Source organism: Lycium barbarum, chromosome 5 (genome assembly GCF_019175385.1).
Source record: "Lycium barbarum isolate Lr01 chromosome 5, ASM1917538v2, whole genome shotgun sequence".
Lineage (NCBI taxonomy): Eukaryota > Viridiplantae > Streptophyta > Magnoliopsida > Solanales > Solanaceae > Lycium > Lycium barbarum.
In genome coordinates, this window is record NC_083341.1 from 3,548,088 (window position 1) to 3,571,637 (window position 23,550).

Below are 23,550 nucleotides of genomic sequence, written 5' to 3' on the forward strand. Positions count from 1 at the left end.
AACACCAACCAGTATTAAAAAAAAACAAAAGTGGAACCCACCACATCCAAACTCACAGGAAAAAAAAAGTGGACCCCATATTAACAAAATCAAACAATGTTAAAAAAAAAGTGCTTAGAAAATCAAACAATTAAATCAATAATGATTGGCTCATTGCCACATGTGTATCAACCCATTAGTGGGAGCAAATGAAATTATTGTACAGCAACCTACTTAAAATACTTATATATTAAAATAAGATAAAATTTAATTACTTTTTTATTTTTTCCTTACTCTAATAAATGTGAAAAGAGATTAATGTCATAAAAGAAAAAAAATATTAAATGGAGATCAAATAATAATTAATAAGGTAAATTAGTGAAATTATAATTCTAATTGACGTTTCCTTAAAAAACCGTGTAAAAAACAACATGACAAGTAAAATGAGTTAAACAAAAAATATTTACTAAAAATTAAAAAATAGAAGTTCTTCATGGCCCCATATTAAACACCAACCAGTATGAAAAAAAAAATGTGGAACCCACCACATCCAAACTCACGGGAAAAAAAAGTGTACCCCATATTAACAAAATCAAGCAATATTAAAAAAAAAATGAATCCCATATTAAAAAAACAAACAATATTAAAAAAAAAAAAAAGTGCTTAGAAAATCAAACAATTAAATCAATAATGATGGATTCATTGCCACATGCGTATCAACCCATTAGTGGGAGCAAATGAAATTATTGTACAGCAACATACTTAAAATACTTATATATTAAAATAAGATAGAATTTAATTACTTTTTCATTTTTTTCTTACTCTAATAAATGTGAAAAGAGATCAAATAATTAATAAGGTAAATTAGTGAAATTAATAATTCTAATTGACGTTTCCTTAAAAAACCGTGTAAAAAACAACATGACAAGTAAAATGAGTTAAACAAAAAATATTTAAATAGAAAATCAAATTTCTACTTTGTTTTATTTTAAACATGTAAAATTAATATAATAATTTGAATTAGAATTATCCAAATCAAAATTTGATAAAAAAATTTTATATGTATTACTTTACTATTACTACTACTATATAGAAGAGCCGGTTTATAGAGGGAAGATCGTCGTCCGTGTTCGGTCCTACTTTTTTATTTAAGGGTAAAAAAATCCTTTGTGGTCCCACCCACTTTTTTATTTAAGGGCAAAAAAATAACGTTTATACTTTATATTACCAACTTTCTAAAAAGTAGATAGAAATATTTTATTATATTCTATTTTTCTACTATATAGAAGCATCGGTTTACCCATGCTTCGTCGACAGTCACTCTTAAAAAAAAAAGGTGGACCCCACCCTCTCCAAACTCATTAAAAAAAAAAGTGGACCCCAGATAAAAAAAAAAAAAAGGCAACGTCAAAAAAAAAAAAACGTGCACCCCATATATTAAAAAATCAAAAAATATTCATGTAATTCCCAAAGTATCCCCATCAAGTCAATAATAGTGGATTCATTGCCACATGCATATTAACCCATTAGTGAGAGCAAATGAAATTATTGCACAACAAAAAACATGGACCCCATATTATTACTTTTCTTCAAAATATTTAATTGTTGTATTTGTTATTCCGCCATGTCATTTATTTGTTATGTTTACTAAAATATATATATGTAAAAAATAAGATACAATTTAATAACTTTTTTATTTTTATTCTTACTCTAATAAATGTGAAAAGAGATTAATATCAAATGAAGATCAAATAATGAATAAGATAAATTAGTCAAATTATAATTCTAATTCACGTTTCCTTAAAAAACCATGCAAAAGACAGCATGACAAGTAAAATGAGTTAAACCGAGAATATTTACCAAAAATTAAAAAAATAGCATTTCTTCGTTTAAATAGAAAATTAATTTCTACTTTGTTTCTTTTTAAACATGTAAAATTAATTTAATAATTTGAATTAGAATTATCCAAATTAAAATTTGATAAAAAATAATAAGTATTTTACACTTTTAAATTAATCGAATTAAAATTGAAAGTATCAACTAATGCTTAAATATTGCTATTATTTTATCTCAAAGAGAGGAAAATAGTTTTCTTTTAAACAAGTCTTCTCTTTTAAAAAATATTACTAAATTTTCGTAGCAAACACGAATAAAATAAAGTTTTAGATACGGAGCACAAACTACAATGTTATATTAATCGTATTTTGAACATAGTATATATATATATATATATATATTATCATTATCTAAACACAATTACATATACATAAATACATTATAATCTGAAGTGTTGGGCCCGTACGCAGCACGGGCATAGGCCATCTAGTAATTAATAGAAAGGGTTTGCTCTTGCTCTTATCACTGTTATTAGTCAAGGCACTTTAATTATTTGATGAAAAATCACACAACTTCTTCCAACTAACTTTTGGCTAAATTCTAATAATTGAATTAAGCAAGTTGAAATTTACAATAATATATGTACGATCGTGGAACCCATACAGCTATTATATCTTTCTTACTCACTAAGAAAGAAACTGTTGTACACAATTGCACGGAATGACAATTCAAAAACATAATTAAGGTTTACTATGGAGGTGTGAGTTATAGTATAAACATTTATTAACATCTGCAGATTTTGAATTATCTAATTATATTCTGTCATTAATATATATATGTTACCTCACTTTTGGCATGATTTATCTTCATGGGTTAAACACGTGAAATATTTTTTTCTATGATGATAAGATTTGAACTCATGACCTCTTTGCATTTTATAATAAACTTGTATATTAGAAAGAGTACATTTCTAAATATCTAATTATATCACTCTTTAACAATACATAATTTCTCAAGAAATCTTTTAATTATATAATTATGTTGTCTTAGTAACAGTGATGGAAAGAAACTTTTATCAGTAATAATAATTTCAGTTACTTTCAGTTAAATAAAACATAAAAATATGCACCACTACAAAAACAATTAAAAAAAGGAAGAGTTGCTTGAAAATGCATGTTTATATTTAGTAACATCACTACTCGCAATGGATGGCATCATATTATAGTTGACAAGCCGCCTAATAGCTGTGCAATTTATATTTTATTGTTAAAATCACCCTACTAATTCAATATATACCAATGTACCTATCCAATAAAGCTGGCTCCATTCAATCCTATACTAATTAATCCTTCTAGTATTATCAAAGTAATTTTTAGAATAATATATGACTCTTCCATTAAAAAAATAAACTCCAGATAATATTATAAGAACCTATCTCCGTACGAACGAGTACGAATTGAGTATACCAATGTAGACGTGTTATTTTATTTCATATTTGTGAGAATATACTTCATATATTTGTGTTGATACCATTTAGTGTGAACTTATCCTCTACATAAGCAAATGTAGACATAATAAAGTTGTTGAGTTCCAAGATAACTCTATTTGATAACTACTTTTATTATGTCTCAACTCTCAACCTAACATAGATTATATTTTGAAGGGATAATAGCACTTTGGCCCCTCAGCGATCATGATAAATTTTAATTCCAATCTTTGTGATATTTATCTGATTAAGAATATTCAGTTTTCAATTAATTAAAATGTGTATTTTTTATCCTTTTTACGTAGGAGTTATGTTATATCTGGACTATTTTAGAACTATATTACCGTCAAAATATAGGGTAATAGTACAAACTTAATATAATACAAGAAATTAAGTGGTCAAACAACTGATAATTAGAGTAAATTTATGAATATTCACAATTAAAGAGATCAAAAGTGCACATTTCAATATTAACTAAAGGTAAAATGTATGTAGTCAGATATCACAAGGTCTAAAATATGAATTCATCAACAATTGAGAGACCAAAAATACTAATAACCTTGAAATTGAAGCTGGATATATACCATTCCTTTAGCACCTCTATCCTAACACATTGTCTATGTAATTTAAATGAGATGACACATTTATATGGTTAAATTAACTATTTAATAGACAAATAAAAATCACGAAAGGATGTGGTATAGCAGATGGGGTTGCTCCTCCCTTAACCTGATTTCTCGAATTCAAGTCCTGGGTATGAAAAATTATTCCTTGGTAGGGAGCGCTCCTCCCGAATGGAACCCTACGCGAAGCGAATTCCAATATAGTCGGGCTCCAATGCGGATGCCGGATACCGAATGAGAAATCAAAAAAACAAATAGACAAATAAAAAAGCACAAGAAAAAATTTCAAAATTTAAACTGAAAGTGACTAATAGGAATTGAGGTGTTCAATTTAAATATAGGTAGTATATAATGTCAAACAAGTGATTCATGAATGAAATGTGAATAGGAAGGCCCACGATGAATTAATGTGAATCACGGGGCCGAGGGGAACGCGTACGGTTTGCACACAAAGTTCAGATATAATTATTCACGGTTTTAATATCTTCTCCCAATAAATTAAGCTCACATAATATTTCCTTCGATACATAAAATCTATGAGTGGCAGTACTTAACAACAGCAGTCAAATATATTTACTGCACACACTCAACATCAATCAATATATGCCTCGTGCAGTATATAATTCGATGTGCTTCTTAATTTATTAGGCCCCGTTTGGACATAGTTTGAAATCATGATTTCAAATCATGTTTGGACATATAATTTAAATATTTTAAGTTGTATTTTTTTTATAGACATAAAAATCCTATAAATTGTGAAAACTATCAAAATATTCTCAATTCTTATATAATCTTACCAAATGAGGAAATCATAGTTTATAACAAAATTAGTACACTACTAAAATGCTTTTCTAAAAAATGCAGCATCAATTAATCAAACTTTAGTTCAATAAAAACGAAAATTTAACATGAATAGTAATGTAACTACTCTTTAATATAATCTTCCCACATAAATTAAAGTTTGGTAGATATAAATAAAGGTTGGTGAAAGTTAATGAGATTGGTAAATGATTTATGGGGGTAATTATTAAAAATATCTATCAACTTAAGAATTTTTTTTTACAAAATATAAACTTATGAGTTAAATTTTATATTTTTAAAAGTTGAAACCATGATTTCAAACCTCAAATCATGCCTTTTTGAATGATTTAGAGTTTGAAACCATAGTTTCAAACCATGGGCCGGCTAAACGCCTACTTAGTAGTGATAAACCATTTACGACCCCCCAACAAATGATTTATTGACAACTCATAAGACTTGTCAAGTTTTAATTATTATTTTTTTCCACGTAAAGAAAACCAGGTAAGAGGACCAAAAGAATTTCTAGAAGAAAGAAGGTGCCACGAATTTATGCTAATATCATGGCCAATCACGACTTTTTAATTTTCGGATAAGAATAGAGTCAGGAAAAGTTGGAAAATAGAAAAATGGAATTTCGGAGGTGTGTTTGGCACCGAGGAAAATATTTAACATGAAAAATATAATTTGAAAAATAAGTGATTTGTCTTTTCAAGTATTTGGTAAGTAAATAAAAAATATTGTCTCATAGATATTTATATATCACTCAGACTTAACACTATGAGAGTGCACGTGGCATGAGTGAGTTGGGGATGGGGTAGGGGATAAGGGGTGGGGTTGCGGGAGGGTGTGGTGGGACTGGAGTAGTGTTACGTTGAAGGATGAAAAGTAAACAATTAACGTGAAATGTCATTTATTAAACTTATTTCCCCGCAGAAGTTAAATTAATTCTTTCGTAAAAAATTATTTTATATTACATAATGGATAGGAGATTAGTAGTATTCATCAAAACACAAAATGACACTAGTATTGTTCGTTATATCACCAAATTCACACCTTCAATTACCCAAAAGACGCCAATATTCAAATTAGCAAATCTATCATTTTGCACCTACTTCCATCTACATATATTCATATTTACCTTCCTAAGAAAGGGATAATTCGATTTAATACAAATTATTTGCATTGCATGACCTCTTTTCTAGGCCTGCTCTTTAATTGTTTTGACTCCGTTAGCTCAATGAGTTAATTTTTTAACCCTTAAAAATAGTTTTAGTTGTAAACTAAATTCCTTTCATTAATTATCTCTGTTTTCAACGTGGCAATTACTCAAAAAATGTAACCTATTTTATCATTACAAAAAAGTCAACTAATCGTAGTCAAACTATACCCAACTAATAACCATACATCTATTATAAAAAATAAAAAAATAAAAAGAATCTATAAATAACCTACCTCCATGAGATCCTCATTTTCATTCTTTCTTCAACCAAAACCAACTATAACCAATTACTCTCCTTTTTCACACCAAAGAAAGAAAGAAACTCATAATTTTTCAACATACATTTTATGAAATTATTGGTCATTCTACCAATAAAGAGAGAACGTAACATCCATGGCAAATTACTTGATGCTACTGGTCGAGATGTGTATTTAGAGCGAGTTCTGCAAGTTTAGCTAATCTCATTAACTATTTGTTGTTCCGTGTTCAACTATGTAAAATATATAAAATAAAATTAAACGTGATTAATTACCATTTATTTTTTGTGAATATATACTTTCTCCTTATGTATTATATATGTATATAATATTGTGGAAAGATAATTATGTGATTTAACATACACCAATAACTTGAATGCAATATGACTGCAATTAACACACACACACACATATATATATATCTTAGTCGTTGAATTTTCAGATTATACGAGCGACTAGCGTCATAATAGTAGTATTTACTATAACAGATAATTTACTATGCAGTAAAGAGAATTGTTTTAGTTTATATAAATCATGTATATATGAATGTCAAAGCCAGTGTATATATGCTGTTATAATTTCTAATTAAGTCAAGCGTTACCTAGAATTGATGTTGACATTGTATTTGTTTGTGATATATTATTCACACTGTTGACACCCAATTTTGTCCCTCCTTAATCTTATTCACTCGGGCGTCTAAATTTATTAACGAGCTAAATACTTTATTTTCACTATTATTATTTTCGCTACTTTTTTTTTATTATGAGCATTACTTTATCACAAATTTTAAATGTTCATCATCGTTTTCGTTTCGGGTTCGGATTCGTTAAATCAATTACAAGACAACACCTTGTAAAATCCTTACTTTCTATATACTAATTACTATTTATCTTCACATAATAAAACATTGTACTATTTACTAAATTAAAAGCCCAGAAATAATTAAAATAGCGGAGGAAAGACCAATATTTGTTAGCCAAATTAATGGCCCAAAATACGAATACAATGTTAATTCCCCTACTCAAATGATCAGCCCACATTTTAAATACCAGCCCATACCTATTTTCTACACTAATGGACCAGCCCAATACCCGTTTAAAATTAACCCGACCCGGTCCAAGCCCATCCCTTTATTTTCTAAAATACCTAAACCTAATCTTTTTTTTTCTCTTCAGCCGAGCCGCCCCTGCCCTTTTCTCTCTCCCTTCCCTTTCTCCTCTCCCTACTCTCATCGCCACCCCCTTCTGCCGTCTTCCTTTTCCCCTCTCTCTCTTCCCTCTCTCTCTTCGTCATCGTTCTCTTCCTCCCCCTTCACCCTAAACCCTAGCCGCCGCACACACACCCCACTGTTTTTCTCCACCACGCTCCTCCATCCCACGCGTCTGACACCACCTCCACGTTATCCCCACTTCTCCTCCTCTCTGACACCTCCACACTCCTCTGCTCACCCACGCCTCTGTCGCTTCTGTCCTCTTGTTCCCCACGCCGATTGTCTCTCCCCCACGCTCCTCTCTTCACTTTAACACACACAAAACCCTATAAATAAGACGGGTCTTGAGACATTTTAAGGGGGAGATTGTTTAGAAGAGAGAGGATTTGATTAGCAAGAAACCCGAATCAACGAAGATTTGTGGAACCACAAAAAATTCCCTACAAAACCCAAGTTTAATCATCAAATATAGGGAGATTCCAAGAAAGCAGCCAACGATTACTCTATCTGTTGGTTGAAAACTTTAGTTTCTTTAGTCGATTTCGAGTTCGTCGCGTTCGAGTGTAGATTCGAGACATCGACACCTAGTTCACTGCACCAACAAAAGGTCAGTGCAATCCCTTCCTTCCACTTTTTGGTTCTCTTGATTTTCTGATGTGTGTTTGGATTCTCTGTTTGCATATTTGAAGTGATTTTAATTTCAAGTTGGTGCTGCGATAAAATTTGTATATCCGATGTCGTAAAATAGAAAGTTATATTTATCTTTTGATGATGGTTGACGCTCATTTAGTATATTCAGTGTTTCATTTGAAAACATGGTTTAAGATCTCTATCTGATGTTCATATGAATTATTTTCTATGGTTAGCTAAGCTTAGCTTAATTCTGTTCAGTGTAGCTCTATGCTTGTTTAGTGCATTAATCATGTTGTTTGTTGATAGGTTGGTTTAGATTGGGCATCAAACCTGCTTATATGTATGATCAAGTGCATCAGTTATTAACTAATAATGACAGTCTTAAGATCACATTATTAGTTTACGTGTGTGTCCTACTTTGAAGAGTATGATAAAATCATATTCAGTCAACAATGCTTTCACGAATGCAAATCTGGTTAAAGGAGCTGTTTGGTATGTTAATAATGTTATTATCCCAATTTAAGTATGCATATCTTGAATTTAGTCCTGTCCAGGTTTTGGTTTATTGAAAGGTCCAAATTTGTTGGCAAAAGGTTCTGTAGAGTCAATATATGATCATGATGACCTAAAAATGTGATTTTTGTGACCAAACTTATCCTGCATGCTTGAGAACTAAAATTGAAAGGGAGCTGTGAGTCATCATATTGGAAAAAATAGGATTTGCAAATAATGTATGCTCAGTGTGATATCCTGTAATTCCCCTCCTCATCTCAGTTTATCTATGCTTAACAAATCAGTCTTGAAATCCTTTAAAATGTTTCACACTTGGCTGTTGGTTTGTTGGCAATTATTTTTTGATTCTGCCCAGAGTTTGTTTGATTAAACACAAGCAGTGCGCTTAAATTTTAGTTCATGTTTCTATTTAGATAAGATCATATTGATGTTTATGCAAATATGCTACATGTGTCTTGCCTAGAATAAAATCAAGAACTGTCTGAACCTTGTCTGCTGTAGCTGTACATGTTTCTTCTTCAGAAAAATTCCCTTGTTTGCTGTCTTAAATACATTGAATGAACCTGCGAAGAGATCGTTTCCCTTTAAGTCATCAAAACCAAATTACTCAGCTCAGATTCATTCTAGAACTACAAACAGTAAAACTGAAGCCATATTCCTATCCAACCGAGCTGCACATTTGAAATTAACACCAACTGTGTTCCTTTATGTTAGCTCATGGGCTCTAGTCTATGTAAGTAAGGACTGCTGAGTTTAAAGGGATTTAATCACTTGTTGATCTGCTGTAAAAGAATACTTGTAAACACCAATAAGACCCAGGTCGACCTGCATTCTTAACATGAACTTGGCTTTTGTTATTTTTAGTTTGGGCTGCCACTGTTTTTACTCTTTGCTCAGACAGAGTGAGATTTTTGTGTTCTATATCTATTTTAACTACTTAATAGTCTTCTTCTTCGTAAACTGTAAATCTTTGTTTAACTCCTGAGTTGGGATTGTCTACTTTAAGGTTGAAATTCATTTAAATATGATCTTGCTTGATTGGCTAAGTTTGAGCTCAGACTGAGCCTTAAAAATGATCATTGAAGTTTGATAAATACTTAAGACCATATGAATGTGTGTAAGAACAATTAAATGGGCAACTGCTGCCTTATGAAAGATACTGTTGCTGCATTTTCAGATAAGCTGTCACTGCACTTTGAGGTAAATAGTTGATGCATTAAAATGAGGCATTTTGGTGAGAATAGGTGCAGTTGCTTTGGGCTGAATCCTGTCATGTTTTGATTCTAGATGATAGCATTAATAGAACGCCGCAGTTTAAGATTTAATTGCCTACTGATCCTTTGATGATACTCTTTATGTTTGGCTGCCATAATATGACATCAATACCATACTAAGTGAACCACTGACTTTAAAAGGAAGCAGATGCTTTCATTTGATGAGAACGCAATGTTAAGCCCAGCTGTTACTGTTTGAAATAATCATAAATTGAGTTTTTCTATGTTTAGCCTAATCAGCTGGTTAGAATGTTTTCAGTGCACCTACAATTGCTTCAATTTTTGTTAAAGTAGTGAGGCTGTATACCAATGCATACATGAGGTATACTTCAAATATACGTAAAATATATACGTTCTGTTTTTTTATTTGAGTTTATATCTCACATGTTTAACGTTATCCATTGATTGTATACTAATCCTTTCTTTTCATTTTTATGCATGAACATCGCATACGAGTCTAAGGGGACTCGTCCCCTTCCGCATTTTGACGTTGGCTAAAACCCAACAAAATCCTCCTCTCGAGTCAGCCTTCTGTCCGCAGCCCAAGTGGGAAACAAAATCTGGACCAAAGCCCAATAAACCAGGACAGCCCACAGCAGCAAAAATAAAGCAATTTACTGGGCCTAAGCCCAATAGCATAAACAGTTCGCAGCAATTGGGCCTTCATAAATGGGCCGTACCCATTTACTCTTTTCCTCTCTTCCTTATTTTATTATTGTGTGTTCTTTCTTGTTTTTTGTATGACTAACACTTTGTCCTATTCTTATTAACTTAGATGAATTCTAATAAATTAGTGGGTTTAATTTTAACATAAGGGATAGTTTAATTTAAAGGAGAGACTCACGATTAGCCCATAGATTTCATTCTCCTTCTATATTATAGTTATTTATGACATCTATAATATTTTTACATATTATAATTGATTCTTAAAAAAATAATATGACTACATTTTCTAGCTGAGGGAGTCATAATTTATTTTCATTATCTTAAAGAATTCAAACGTAATGAATAGACCAATATGAATTATAGCATACGTTTGTAAAAAATGCCCTTTTAGATTTATCCAAATTGCACATACTTTGATCGAGTATAGTTTCTAAGAAATGATAAAAGAGATAAAAGAAAACTCACATTAACTATTTTCGTACTTTATTCATACTCTTAAAATACAAAATCATTAATATCTCACCATTTGATTTTTTTTTTCAAATATTTATCAAAATGCTGCATTAATTCATATTTTTTTCTACTCATATGTATCTTTGGCGAGCTTTTTATTTTAAAATAACATCATTAGTTGGAATCTGAACAACATTTATAAGTCGTATTACGAAATAGCATTAAAGATACTCTTTTTATACAAATTATTATTTTTCTACAAGTTCTATTTTAAACGGCATTCTTACATGTCTATCTATAACTTTAGCCATATTTCAAAGCTACTTTCTTTTTTCCATAAATACTATATTTACACTTAGCCTAATTAATTGTAAGTCCGGTCGGTTAACCATTGTTAATGGGTCTTAAAGGGTGCCTCATACCTTCCCTTTAGACTAATTGAACCCTTACCTAGAATCTTAAGTTTCGCAGACCTTAAACAGAGTTAACTTTAAACATAACTATAATAAACTTTAGGTGTCCTAATTCACCATAAATAATTAGGTGGCGACTCCTTAAAACAAACAAAAAAAAAACAGGAATCTCCAATACGTCATACTTCTACTCTAACTTTAACTTAACTCCCGGGGTTAAAATGGGGTATGACACACACATAGACATTATATTTGTTTGTGATATATTATTCACACATACTGTTGGAATGCAAATGTTTCATGACCAGGGGCGATTTTATGTACTAATTTTGGGTCACGTGAACACATGGTCTCTCTATAAAACTAGGTATTTTATGTTTATATTTTTAAAAATTGGTATAATATTAACTGACACATGCTACAAGAAGGCTAAATGGTGCATTTGGTTAAATGTTGAGTTATTCACCTAGAGGTCTAGGGATCAATTCCCACATAATACATTTTTCCATTTTTTTTTTTTTTACTGGTGAACTCATGCTCTAGAAATCCTAGATTCGCCTATGTTCATGACCACCTGATCGAGCTATTGAAATGAAATACCTTATGATCTTCAGTTATTCAATCGGATACTTTAACATAAAGTTTGACAAATAATCTGCTTATATGTCAGGTAAATATTATTTCTTTGTATATAATTGTCAAAAAGGAATTGTTCTAAGTTCAACTTGCTTTTGTCACTTCCATTTTTTACGTGCAGAATCTCTAGTTTCTCCCTCCATGAAACTACCAAAAGAAAATCACATTGTTGACGTTCAATGTCTTTCTCTTGTGGCAAACGATCTTGTATTAACAGTCCATGGTTTTAATCCAATTCAAGATTTTTTTTTTTTCCCTGTCTGTGTTGTACCAAAACATAATTCAAAGACATTTAATATAGGGCAAAGGTGCAAATATAACCCTTAACTTTGCGATTTAGAGCAGATATACCCCTCGTTACAAAAGTGATGTATATATACCCCTGCCATTACAAAATGGTGCAAATATACCCCTGCCGTTACAAAATGGTGCAAATATATCCCTTTCGCTGACGGGAGTTTTTTTAAAAACCATTTAGGCTATTTTTTAATTAAAAAAAATGCCACGTGACTTTAAAAAAAAAAGTCTACCTATTTTTGTTTGAGTACACATACTTTTAAAGCCGCATAGTAATTTTTTTTTTTTATGGGTCGGTTCTGGTTCGTTTAAAAAAATATCCCGTGACTTTAAAAAAATAATTCTACCCATTTTTTTAAATGAACCAGAGTCGACCCATCAAAAAAAAAATACTAGGTGACTTTAGAAAAGTATGTCTACTCAAAAAAATAGACTTTTTTTTTTTTTAAAGTCACGTGGCATTTTTTTAATTAATAAATAACCTAAATGATTTTTTAAAAAGCCTCTCGTCAGCGAAAAGGGTATATTTGCATCATTTTGTAACGGCAGGGGTATATTTGTATCATTTTGTACCGGTAGGGGTATATTTGCACCATTTTGTAACGGCAAGGGTATATATACACTATTTTTGTAACGAGAAGTATATCTGCTCTAAATCGCAAAGTTGAGGGGTATATTTGCACCTTTACCCTTTAAGAAATACATTGTTTCTTCAACTTCCCACTTGTTTCTTGCTCCTTTAATTTTATAAGACTCAAAAGAAGTTAAAGTCACCGAGCATTAAGCATTAATCACGGGTCAAATTACTATACAAACCATAAGAAGGGGTTGTTGTGAACCACGTAAAGTATAGATAACAGCATACACTTGACTTGATGTTCACACGTGATATCTGAACTAATACAAATCTCATGTTTTTCACATACCAACAGTTCTAAATTGAAATTTATGAAGGAAATATGATCTAAAATAATCCGCATGCATTAACTAAATGACACCAAAAATGTAAAACAATCATCAAGTATATATCACACTAGTGAACTTGTCCGTGCTTCGCGCGGTCTTATGAGGCATATATAATAGTACAATTTATAAAAGAATATACAATCAAGCTAGAAGAAATAATCAGACAAAATAAATTTCTAGTAAATAAATGAATCACAAAAAAGAGTTATCGCAAGTAGAGCTAATTAAAAAGTCCGTTCGCAAAGACATATATCATTCAAAAATCAATTACCATGTTATCTTGCAATTATTTTTATGAAATATCTTTAAATTTTTTAAAAAGATTAACTAAATATGCATTCCACTTGGTATTTTTAGCAATATTCCATTAAACTTTTCTCCCGTTTTTGTAAAGGCATAGACATATAATATTGACCGGGCAAGTTGCTGTGCGGAGCTTGAATAAGGTGGATTTTTCACAACACAAGCACCCCTTTTCCATTCATTCTATCTAAGAAAAAGAATTTAGCATAGACCACGACCCCCACCATTTTCTCTCCAATTGAGGTCCCAAAACCTATTTGTTTCAACAGCATGGAATAAATCAATGTTTGTTTAAGTATAGCTGCAAAACAAAAAAAAAAAGGATTATCATTGTAATAAAGTATTGGAAAGTAGACCCAGAGAATAAACGTAACTCTATACAAATCTTTCTTGTTTAGTTCCAGTAAGTTATTGATCCCTTTTTTATCGTATCCTACTGGTAACCTGAATTTGTTCACGTTATTGAGAACAACATTTTATATATTTTTTGTATAAAATGATTTGATATTTTTATCCCGTGAGGGCTAGGCCGCCGCTCAAAACATCCTTAAATGCTAGCAATCATTCATCGAACAACTCTTAAAAATAGACACAAAAAAAAACTTTTTATTATAACAAAAATAAAAGTAAATACATAATGTAAGTAAATTAAGCTGACATCACACCAAAATAGAAGGAACATTAAAAAAATGCCAATAATACAAAAACAAAGTTACCAGCAGGTTACCTGCTCATTGTTAGAAACAAAGACCAATATCAAGAGAAAATTAATTAGAGAAGCAATAATAATAAATGCCCATGTATAAGAAAACTTTAAGAAGAGACCATAGGAGCTTCTACTACTATGTATAACCAGGAATCACACTTGAGTAAACCAAATCACTCTCCGAGCAACAACAATTTTGGAAGAACATTGACTTTAAAGAAAGTATATAATACTCACAGGCAAATCCTAACCTCAACTTCATAGATGTATGGAACCAACCAATTTGATTTAGTTCTATCAACGTCCGAAGAGATACATCTCAATATCTATCTCTCTCTTTTTTTTTTTTTTTTGCTTTTCCATATATAAAACGGCATTATTGGTTTAGGTGAGAATTGTGAGATAAAAGAATGAACTTCGAGTTGTGTGATATAGAAAAGCATAGAAGACTCCGAATATTGTTACCAATCTCCCCTGAAAAATCCAATAACGCTGCTCCACCACCTCTGCTTAAAATAAATGATTTTTGATATAATTCTAGGTACTATTGCATGTAATGTATGTTTAGCCATTTTAGAATCATCAATGATTAGTTAAAAAAACATAAAGAAATTTCACTAATTACCATAACTGATCAACATCCAAAACCATAAAATATTAATTAACAAAATAGTAGACTATAAAGAAGAAAAGCAATCAAAACTAATTTCGTCTAAATTATAAAATTAAATAAAAACTAATTACCTACCATCAGGTCTACAATTAACCAAGTCCATATCAACAGAGGCATTCAGGTGGCATTTTAAAAGGTGTGCGGGAGTTAAATTTGAACACGGGGATATATATATATATATATATATATATATATATATATTGGCTGCGTACATAGAACCTGAAGAGTGAAGCCTAAATATCTTCACTAAGAGATTAAGAAGTTACAACTGGAGAAAAATGGAGGTTTCTAAGTGAGAAAAAATTCTGAACAATATATAGCGAAACAAATAGCCTCAAATTGGTGGGACAAGGCACGATCTAAGAAGTTAAAAGCTGATGGTGGCTTTTCAATTCTCCATTAGTATATACAATAGTAATGAACGATGTATGCTGTAACTTATACCCAGCACACTATATACGTTGAATTATTACCGTGATTTATCTTTTGAAATGGTTTCTTTGCCTTTCCTTTTTCATTATGAAGCTGCAATTAATACCTCATTTTTTAATTTATAAGTGATATAGTGTTGTATTAAAATGACAAAAAACCCCAAAATCTGAAAATTTAGATAAATAGTTATCATAGCTTGTGAGAGTATCACGTCACCATTTTCATTCCCAGCTTTATATTATATATAGATTAAATATAGTATATGTTACATACAGGCTAGCTATGTATGAAATAATCACACATACTGCTTATTTTTTTACAATCTCAAATAATCTATCTGTAACCAAAAAGAAAACGCACATGAGGTGGGAGTCCTATCCCTCGTACAAACGAATGAATAAATGCATACCTATAGTACGAGATACATAACATGAAAATAGAAAGAGAAAAATAAACTAACAATAGTGTCTAGATAGGATATATATGTTCAGTACAGAGAAGAATCCAGAATCTAGAGTCATCAGCGAATTCAGCATGCCAAAAATAATAAATTCATTTGAACTAACAAAACCCGCCCTAAATTCACGATTTGGACCAATATTCAATAATTCACAAAAAGAAATCAACTATAGGAGTTGCCTTCTTCAACTTGAACTCTAAATCATTCTCTAATGGGGTCAAGTTCAGATCCAAACACAAAACTCTTGGACTATTTGATGATTTCTTCACAACATGAGGAACTTTAATATTATTATTTTCAGTCATCATACCTCTATGCCTTCTCATATGTCCACCTAAAGCTTGTCCTATAGGAAATTCAAGCCCACAAATGGAACACTCATGGGTTTTTGGTTTAGGAGGAGAAGTTGGCAAATGAAAGTTCAATTCTCCCATTAATCTTGGCTTCTTGTGACTTGCTCGATGACCGCCAAGTGCTTGAAATGAAGAAAATTGTCTATTGCAAGTTTTACACTCGAAAACTCGACTAGGAGAATTGTTCAGGATCGTGTCAAAATGATTTTCTTGACGTGAAAACAGCATCAAGTAATTTGCCATGGCTGTTATGCTATCAAACTCACTTTCTCTTTCTCTTTTCATTGGTAGAACCACCATAGTTTTCTGCAATGTTTGAGAAATCGTATGTTTTTTTGTTGAATTTTTGGTGTGGAAAAGGGGAGTTTGGTTAAATGGTCTTTGGGAGGAAGAAAGAAAAAAGAATGAACTATTTTTAGGTTCTTATGGTGGTATAGGTTATTTATTTATAAGGGTTTTTAGTTGGGTGGTTTGACTAAGATTAGTTGACCTTTTTGCCATGACGAAATTGAGCACGTTAATTTCATGTGGGATAAGTTAGATGCATTCACTTTCTCATTAGATGGAAATGACAGCGGGGTTTATTGCTATGATTGATTTAACTTTTTTGCTACTTAGGGTGCGTTTGACATGGAGAAAAATATTTGTTCGAAATTGTTTCTAATTTTCTCATATTTGGTCGGAAAAATATTTTCTCTAGGAAAAAATGATCCTTAAAAATCAAGAAAACGGCTTCTCTGTGGGAGGTCGAAAAACAAAATCCATAAGTGGCATTATGTGTTGATTGTCTCTTTTCCCCACCCCTTCGCCCTCGCAAGTAGAGGCGGAGTCAGAATTAGAAACTTATCGGTTCTAAATTGATAATTTGTACATATTCAACGGACTCTTTATAAATACAGGATTTAGACCAAATTAAAGCGACTCCGCCGAACCCATAAGTTATTAATTCTCTAGTTCCCTCTCTGCCCACAACCACCCCATCACCCCCAACCCCTGTAGCTTTCGTCTAGATTATGAATAAATGCTCGAGATAATATTTTTTTTCTTACATACCAAACACCAAACAATAAATAAGAAATCACTTATTTTTCTATCATTTACCAAACACGCCCTTAAATTGAGGTGCGAAAAAGTGAGGCGTCATGGAGCACGCAAGCGTGACAATATAATTAGCAAATACTACTTGTACTAGAAGTCTAAACTAGCAAAGTTGACTAGTTAACCAACATTAAGATATATATATAGATATATTACGTAAATTCTTGGCACTTCCATTTTTTCTAGAAATTCTACTAGTCCAATTCACACTCTGTTTCTGTAATTGGAAAGAATTAAAATGTATGTAAAATCAACAACTGTTGTTATCACTAGGGGTGTTCATGGATCGGTTTGGGTCGATTTCAAACCAATTTAGTCAGTTTTTTAATTAGTAAAACCAAATCAAACCAAATATAATATATATCCATCGGTTTGGTTATTGTCGGTTTAGGTCGGTTTGGATCGGTTTTTCGGTTCTTAAGAAGCCTAATGGTATTTCTCTCTTTCATTATTTTTCCCACGACTGGGAAAGACTTTTCCGTCCTTTTCTTTTAATCCGTTATTACCCTTTTATTGTGGAAGCTATAATTTTCCTGAATTATGGAGAAAATATCCTAAGATCTATAAATTTTAATCAAGTGAGTCTAGTTTATAAGAAAGACAACTTCTTTTTAGGTAAATTCTCATAGTTGTTTCTTTAGATAAATGAGTTTGGATCATGGATTATTACTAAGAAATGAGCTTAAGTGGTAAAGTTCATTAGCCTAAAAGAGATAAAAAAAAATTGATGAAAAAGTAAACAAAGTATTTAAAATTATTTATAAAACTAATATTATATATATATATATATATATATATATATAAATTGTGCATATTATTTTATCAGTTTGGTTCAATTTTTTCTTCGGCTTTTTCTAATAAAACCAAACCAAACCAAATATTGTCGATTTTTTAAAATTTAAAACTAAATCAAACCAAACCCAAACAATTATCAGTTTATTTAATCGGTTTACTGTTCGGATCAGTTTTTAACCAAACCGTGAAAACCCCTAGTTATCACTAGAAAGCATCTCTCATTTTTCTCGTGAGTGGGTGAGGGGGTGGGGGGAGACATAAAGATATTAGCATGGAGCCGGGCAGAAACACTACTAAAAAATTTCTATTTTTCCACTGAAAAATGTTCAGTGGCTATTTCCCACTGAACGTTGGTGGGAAAAAACTAAATAGTAGTGGTTTGTCCGAGAAAAATTAGGAAGTTTTTTAGCGTTTCCATGGAAACCTGTTTCCCACCATGCGTTTTCCCAGTGTGCTGGTTCGGTAGCAATGAGGTGGGAAAATCATTTTTATAGCACAAATTTCCCACTGAACGTTGATGGGAAAAACAAAACTACTATCACGATACAAGATCAAAATTATTTCACTTATTAAGATAAATTATATTGTATACTAATCTTAATGACAAGCTTTAAGTAGTAACTCGATAAAAAAAATACCTAAACTACTACCACGATTTAATTGACTATACTTATGCTGTAAAATATTTTTTACTCTGTCGATATTTTATGGGTGGGGCCAGGTGGAGCCTAGGGGTTCGAACCCCTTCAGCGAAAAATTACTCTGTTTATACAAGGTAAAAATTATGTTTTATGTATTTATAATAGATGTTGAACCCCCTTTGCTTCTTCGTGTGTTTACTTATTTATATTTTTGAACCCCCTTAGTGAAAACCCTGGTTCCGCTCATAATTGTATAGTAAAACTTAAATCCAATAGCGTTATATAGTCATTGCTTTTTTATGACAATGAGTGTGGATTTGGTTTTTTGGAAAGGTCACGCCCACAGCTCAAAATTGTTCATCCACCCATGTAAACATGATGAGTGTGGATATATATATTTGACTGTGTTTTTAAATACTCCGTAGATATTTGATGTATCAAACAAAAGATTACGTGAGATCATGGGAACATATTATCAATTAATTGATTGACTGAACTCTGTGTGCTTATCGCGTTTAGCATTCGTCTGTACCACAGTTTGATTGCCGACCTTCTAGTTTATTTTCAATAATATTTTATGTTTTCCAAAAATAATATACACAATTCATTTTTATTTGAATTATGAAACTTCCAAGAACCTACATATGTTAATTAAAAAAAAATGCAGCACTAGAAGATAACCTTATTGAGATATACTTATGTGAGTAGGTCTGAAATGTACTTTTGAGGGAACCTTTGGACTTATCTAAATCTAGAACGTTATTATTTCAAACATAATTAGTTCATGTACTTCAGTACTTGTTCGTACATCTTGAATTTTTAAATCATCAGTTGACAAAAGTACAAAAAATATCGTTGTGTGTTTGGAAGGGACAGAGATATGCCTTTCTAAAAACTATATTGTGTATAAAAAGGTCAAATTTGCCATTTTATTAGTTGAAACGGTCAAAATTTGTCCCTGAATCTTTCGAGATAATACAAAGTTAACCACCATGTTGCATCCCTCTAAGTTAATCGCCACCATATTTGGTTGTTGACAAGTTGAAAGATATATTAAATTGTGTAAGGATGAGAAAAGTAGCTCATGAAAACATAGTCCGTGCAATTTGCTTAAGTTTGAGCGAATTAATGACCCAATTATCCCTTCTATTGTTAATAAATCCCTGACTCATTTAAATGTTGTTATTTGGGCTAAATATGCATTCAAATTGTCTCACGAGAAACCTTGTCAAAATATTGTTAAAAGACATTTTCTGGTTTAATACGTTATATAGCCATAAAAAATTATTAAGTAATTAAATAAATTTTATAAAAAAATATATTTTGTAAGAGTTGGGCTATAATCATTATTTAGTTCATCTTGACCGAGCTCATCTCAAGCCAAGTAATCTTTGAGTGGGTTAATGATCCGTCCATTTACGAGTTTATTTCATTTTAACGGGTCCAAATTCTATTCAATCCGCTCATTAAACCTCCCTAAATTACGTGCACGTGTAGGGCAGATAAAAGTTCACGTAGGGTGGTAGCCACCCTAAAAAATATCCGAGATATTTGTGTTTTATGGTCTTCCTTAGGTTTTGGTTGAAGGAATAATTTTCAAAAGCTATAATTAATTTTAACATTAGCCTTTAGATCTTAGCCTATGCACATAATTTTCCACAAATATTCATGAAGATCTGAATTAAGATGCACCTTAATTATATTCCAGAATTTTTCTTCTTCTCTTTCTTTTTTGGGTGAAAATTTTCAAACTAAGAAAAAGTTTTTTGAGAATATCTTCATTTGTTTTCTACAAACGTTTCATAAGTATATTTCTCCAAAAACTTTTTGGGAAATTGCCAAAACTCCTTTTAGTACAATACAAGTGTGGATACGAACACATATCCATGGACTCATAGAGAAATTGTGGAAAGTGTCGTAGCCCCCCATGGTAATTTAATTTGTTTGAAAAGTACTTTCTTGTTATAAGAGTTCAACTATACCAACATTCTCACAAAGAGTTTAACTTCTATGCATGTGTTGAAATTAAGCGTACAAGATTCACACTATCGAATCACTTAAAAATTAATAATTTTAAGTAATAAAAATGTTCATGATAAATGTTACGAACAAAATAATTTGGTGATTTCTTCTCATCTGTCCAAGTATTGATGGACAAAGTTTTCTGGTACATGTGATGATGGGATCAGGTGGCAAGTGCCCCGTAAATTAATCGACTTGTGCACAAGTTAGTCTTAACTTCATGGTTATTACAAAAAAGATGTGATTAATGACTTTAAAAATGAGAAAGATAACATGCTACGACATGTAAAAATACATTAATAATATAATTTACAGGGTATATTCCTAAAATAAACCCAATCAAAGTTTTTTCATTATAGGTTGCTATATATGTTACGTGCAGTTATGTACAATAGTTTTATCTTTGACCTTATTGCCTAGTGGGGAAAGATTGTTTGTCTACGTTCCAAAATCTTTTTCAAACTACTTATACTGTTTCAACTTTGCTTCACTAATCACTAGTAACAAACTTTTAGCCATGCATTTGTTCAAATAACTTGTTTGTCTTTTCATCAATAATAGGATAGGTGTTTTGACTAACGGTATTGATCATATCATCAAGACTAAACTTTTTTTCAATTAAGTCCTCCCTGAATGTGTAATGGGCTTAACTTTTGTGTATTGCATATACAATTTTATAAAACGTGTATATCTTGATTCAATAACACACACACACATATATAGAAAATCAGCTAGCTAGTTAAAAAACAAAAAAAAGTTGGATTTTTCAACTTTATTACTCGTCGTCTTAATTTGTTGGTTCTTTTAGAAGCTACTTTGAGATGATTATCCCTACTTAGCTCTTCCTACGTAACACTGACCTGGATACACTTATATTTTTCTATGTTTCATCCTTAGCAAAATAACTACTATTATTTAATTTAATTTTTATTTTTTGTCTTTGAGAGTACCAACTACTAAGAGGCAAAAAACTAAACTATGAAAAGCACAATGTCTTATCTTTCGTTCAGTTGAACATTTTTAATGCTATTGACTTTGTTGTGAAGATTATCTATAAAAGGTGCGACTTTCTTAATCATTGGGCGGTCCATTAGAAAACTAATTAGTATAGTAAGACAAATGATTTTATTGAATCATTGAAGACAATACTCTAGTTTTGTTACTTTTGTAAGTGAACAAAGTTCCACTTATTATATAGGTAGAGAACTTAATAAACAATCAAAGAAAATATCATCTTTACTAAAGCCTTTAACTACTACTTGTGCCATTGCATTTGGGGCACTCTATCGGGTAGAAGAAATTTGGGCTTATCCATTAGTTCTAACCTCTCTCCACTTAAGTGGACGATTATTTTTCAAAGATAAGATCAAAAAGTGGTTGTTAGAAGTTATTTTTGTGATTGTTTTTCCATAATTCACTTTATAGTTAACTGTGAGGGGGACAAAAAAACTATGAGAAACATATATGAATTCCATATTTTACCTTTATCATGTTCACAAAATAAAATCTACCATCTTCTCAATAATTCATTTCATAACTATCAAACATATTTGATATTTACTTCCATATTTTTCCTTTCTTCTGCTCGCATAAACATGTGAGTATGTAACTTTGACAAATAAAAGATAAATGTCACGAGTAGAAAATATAGACCCTATTAGAGCAAGTAGTAAAATTAGCACTCCCCTTTAACTCATCAATACAACATTCTTTTCTTCTGGATACTGTTTAATTTACCAAATATAATATGCTTTTTCTTTTGGATAATGTTTCAAGATGTATGGCCTAATTTGTCACAACTAATGTTAGGTCACTAACAATCTATTCCGATTGTGAAAAAGTTAGTACATTTTCCCAAACCAATATTCTTAAATTATAAAACAAGTACAATTTAGTTGTCTTATTTCTCTGCAGGGCCTACATGATCCAAATTAATTAACATTAATTTCAAAAAAACCCGCAATTCACTGCATTATTTTCCTATTCAGAGTAACATTTTCCTTCGCCATATGGATGCACCTTTTGACACTTCTACCTTCTTTTTTATGCAAACGTTTTTTCCTTTATAAAATAGAGAACCCGCAGCCGCTATGCGTTGTGGGGTAAAACCCCGTTCCTAGTGCAATAGTCCGCAACTCCCACCACTTGGCTTCATGTCTTCCATTGGAATGTCAGCACTATGAATTATAAGTAACCAAATACAAGAACAAGCAACTATCTGGGGAAAAAAATTCAAATCAATAAGCAACATAAACCAAGACATACAAATAAAGGCCTATCAATTATTTCTCGTTATGTTTTAAGTCAATAACCACACAAGATCGTGCTTTCTTTAATTTTTCTTACTCTGTTGCCTCAAGCGGATCCCAGTGCGAGCTTTCCTTAACTTGGAAAGCCCAGATAACAAAAAAGGTTTGGATTAAGATTTGGATAGGGGCCGCGCGAACGCAGGCCCCCGCTGCCACAAATTATGACGTAGGCTCGACCACTTGGGTCGACCTTAGACGGGCACCCCTCCAAAGTGCAATGGAGGTCACCAACCTAGGCCGTGGGTCTTATTGATCGCCCATTGACCCCGTCCAGGTAAGTATGTTTCATTGTTGCTCCCTCCTATGGTTTTGTATCCTGCCAGCTCCTTGCTTTCTTTGTTTCCCCCGATGTGGGATCTTTTATCCACTTAAGCATTTCCCTCTTATATACTTTCTGAATGTATGCAGTCTCGTGTAAACAGAAATTTCTTTTTCCTTTTACTCTCTGAAACAAGTTACAAGCATTCTTAAATGCCATTCACCATACTCCTTTTGT

The 23,550-nt window shown here is 31.5% G+C and overlaps 1 protein-coding gene and 1 non-coding gene across 2 annotated transcripts; both read right to left on the reverse strand.

The window, feature by feature from the left end:
• Nucleotides 1-15,486: 15,486 nt before the first annotated feature.
• On the reverse strand, nt 15,487-16,589 carry LOC132640174 (zinc finger protein ZAT11-like). The gene has a single exon (XM_060356654.1). It carries the CDS (start codon nt 16,487-16,489, stop codon nt 15,986-15,988), a length of 504 nt encoding a protein of 167 aa, XP_060212637.1. The 5' UTR covers nt 16,490-16,589; the 3' UTR covers nt 15,487-15,985.
• A 6,587-nt stretch (nt 16,590-23,176) lies between these two features.
• LOC132642935 (U1 spliceosomal RNA) lies at nt 23,177-23,336 on the reverse strand. The gene has a single exon (XR_009583413.1). It is a non-coding gene; the product is annotated as a U1 spliceosomal RNA (small nuclear RNA).
• Between the last annotated feature and the right edge of the window lie 214 nt (nt 23,337-23,550).

Excerpts from the sequence above, each read along its gene's own strand:
- LOC132640174 (XM_060356654.1), bottom strand. The coding sequence starts at position 16,489 with ATGGTGGTTCTACCAATGAAAAGAGAAAGAGAAAGTGAGTTTGATAGC.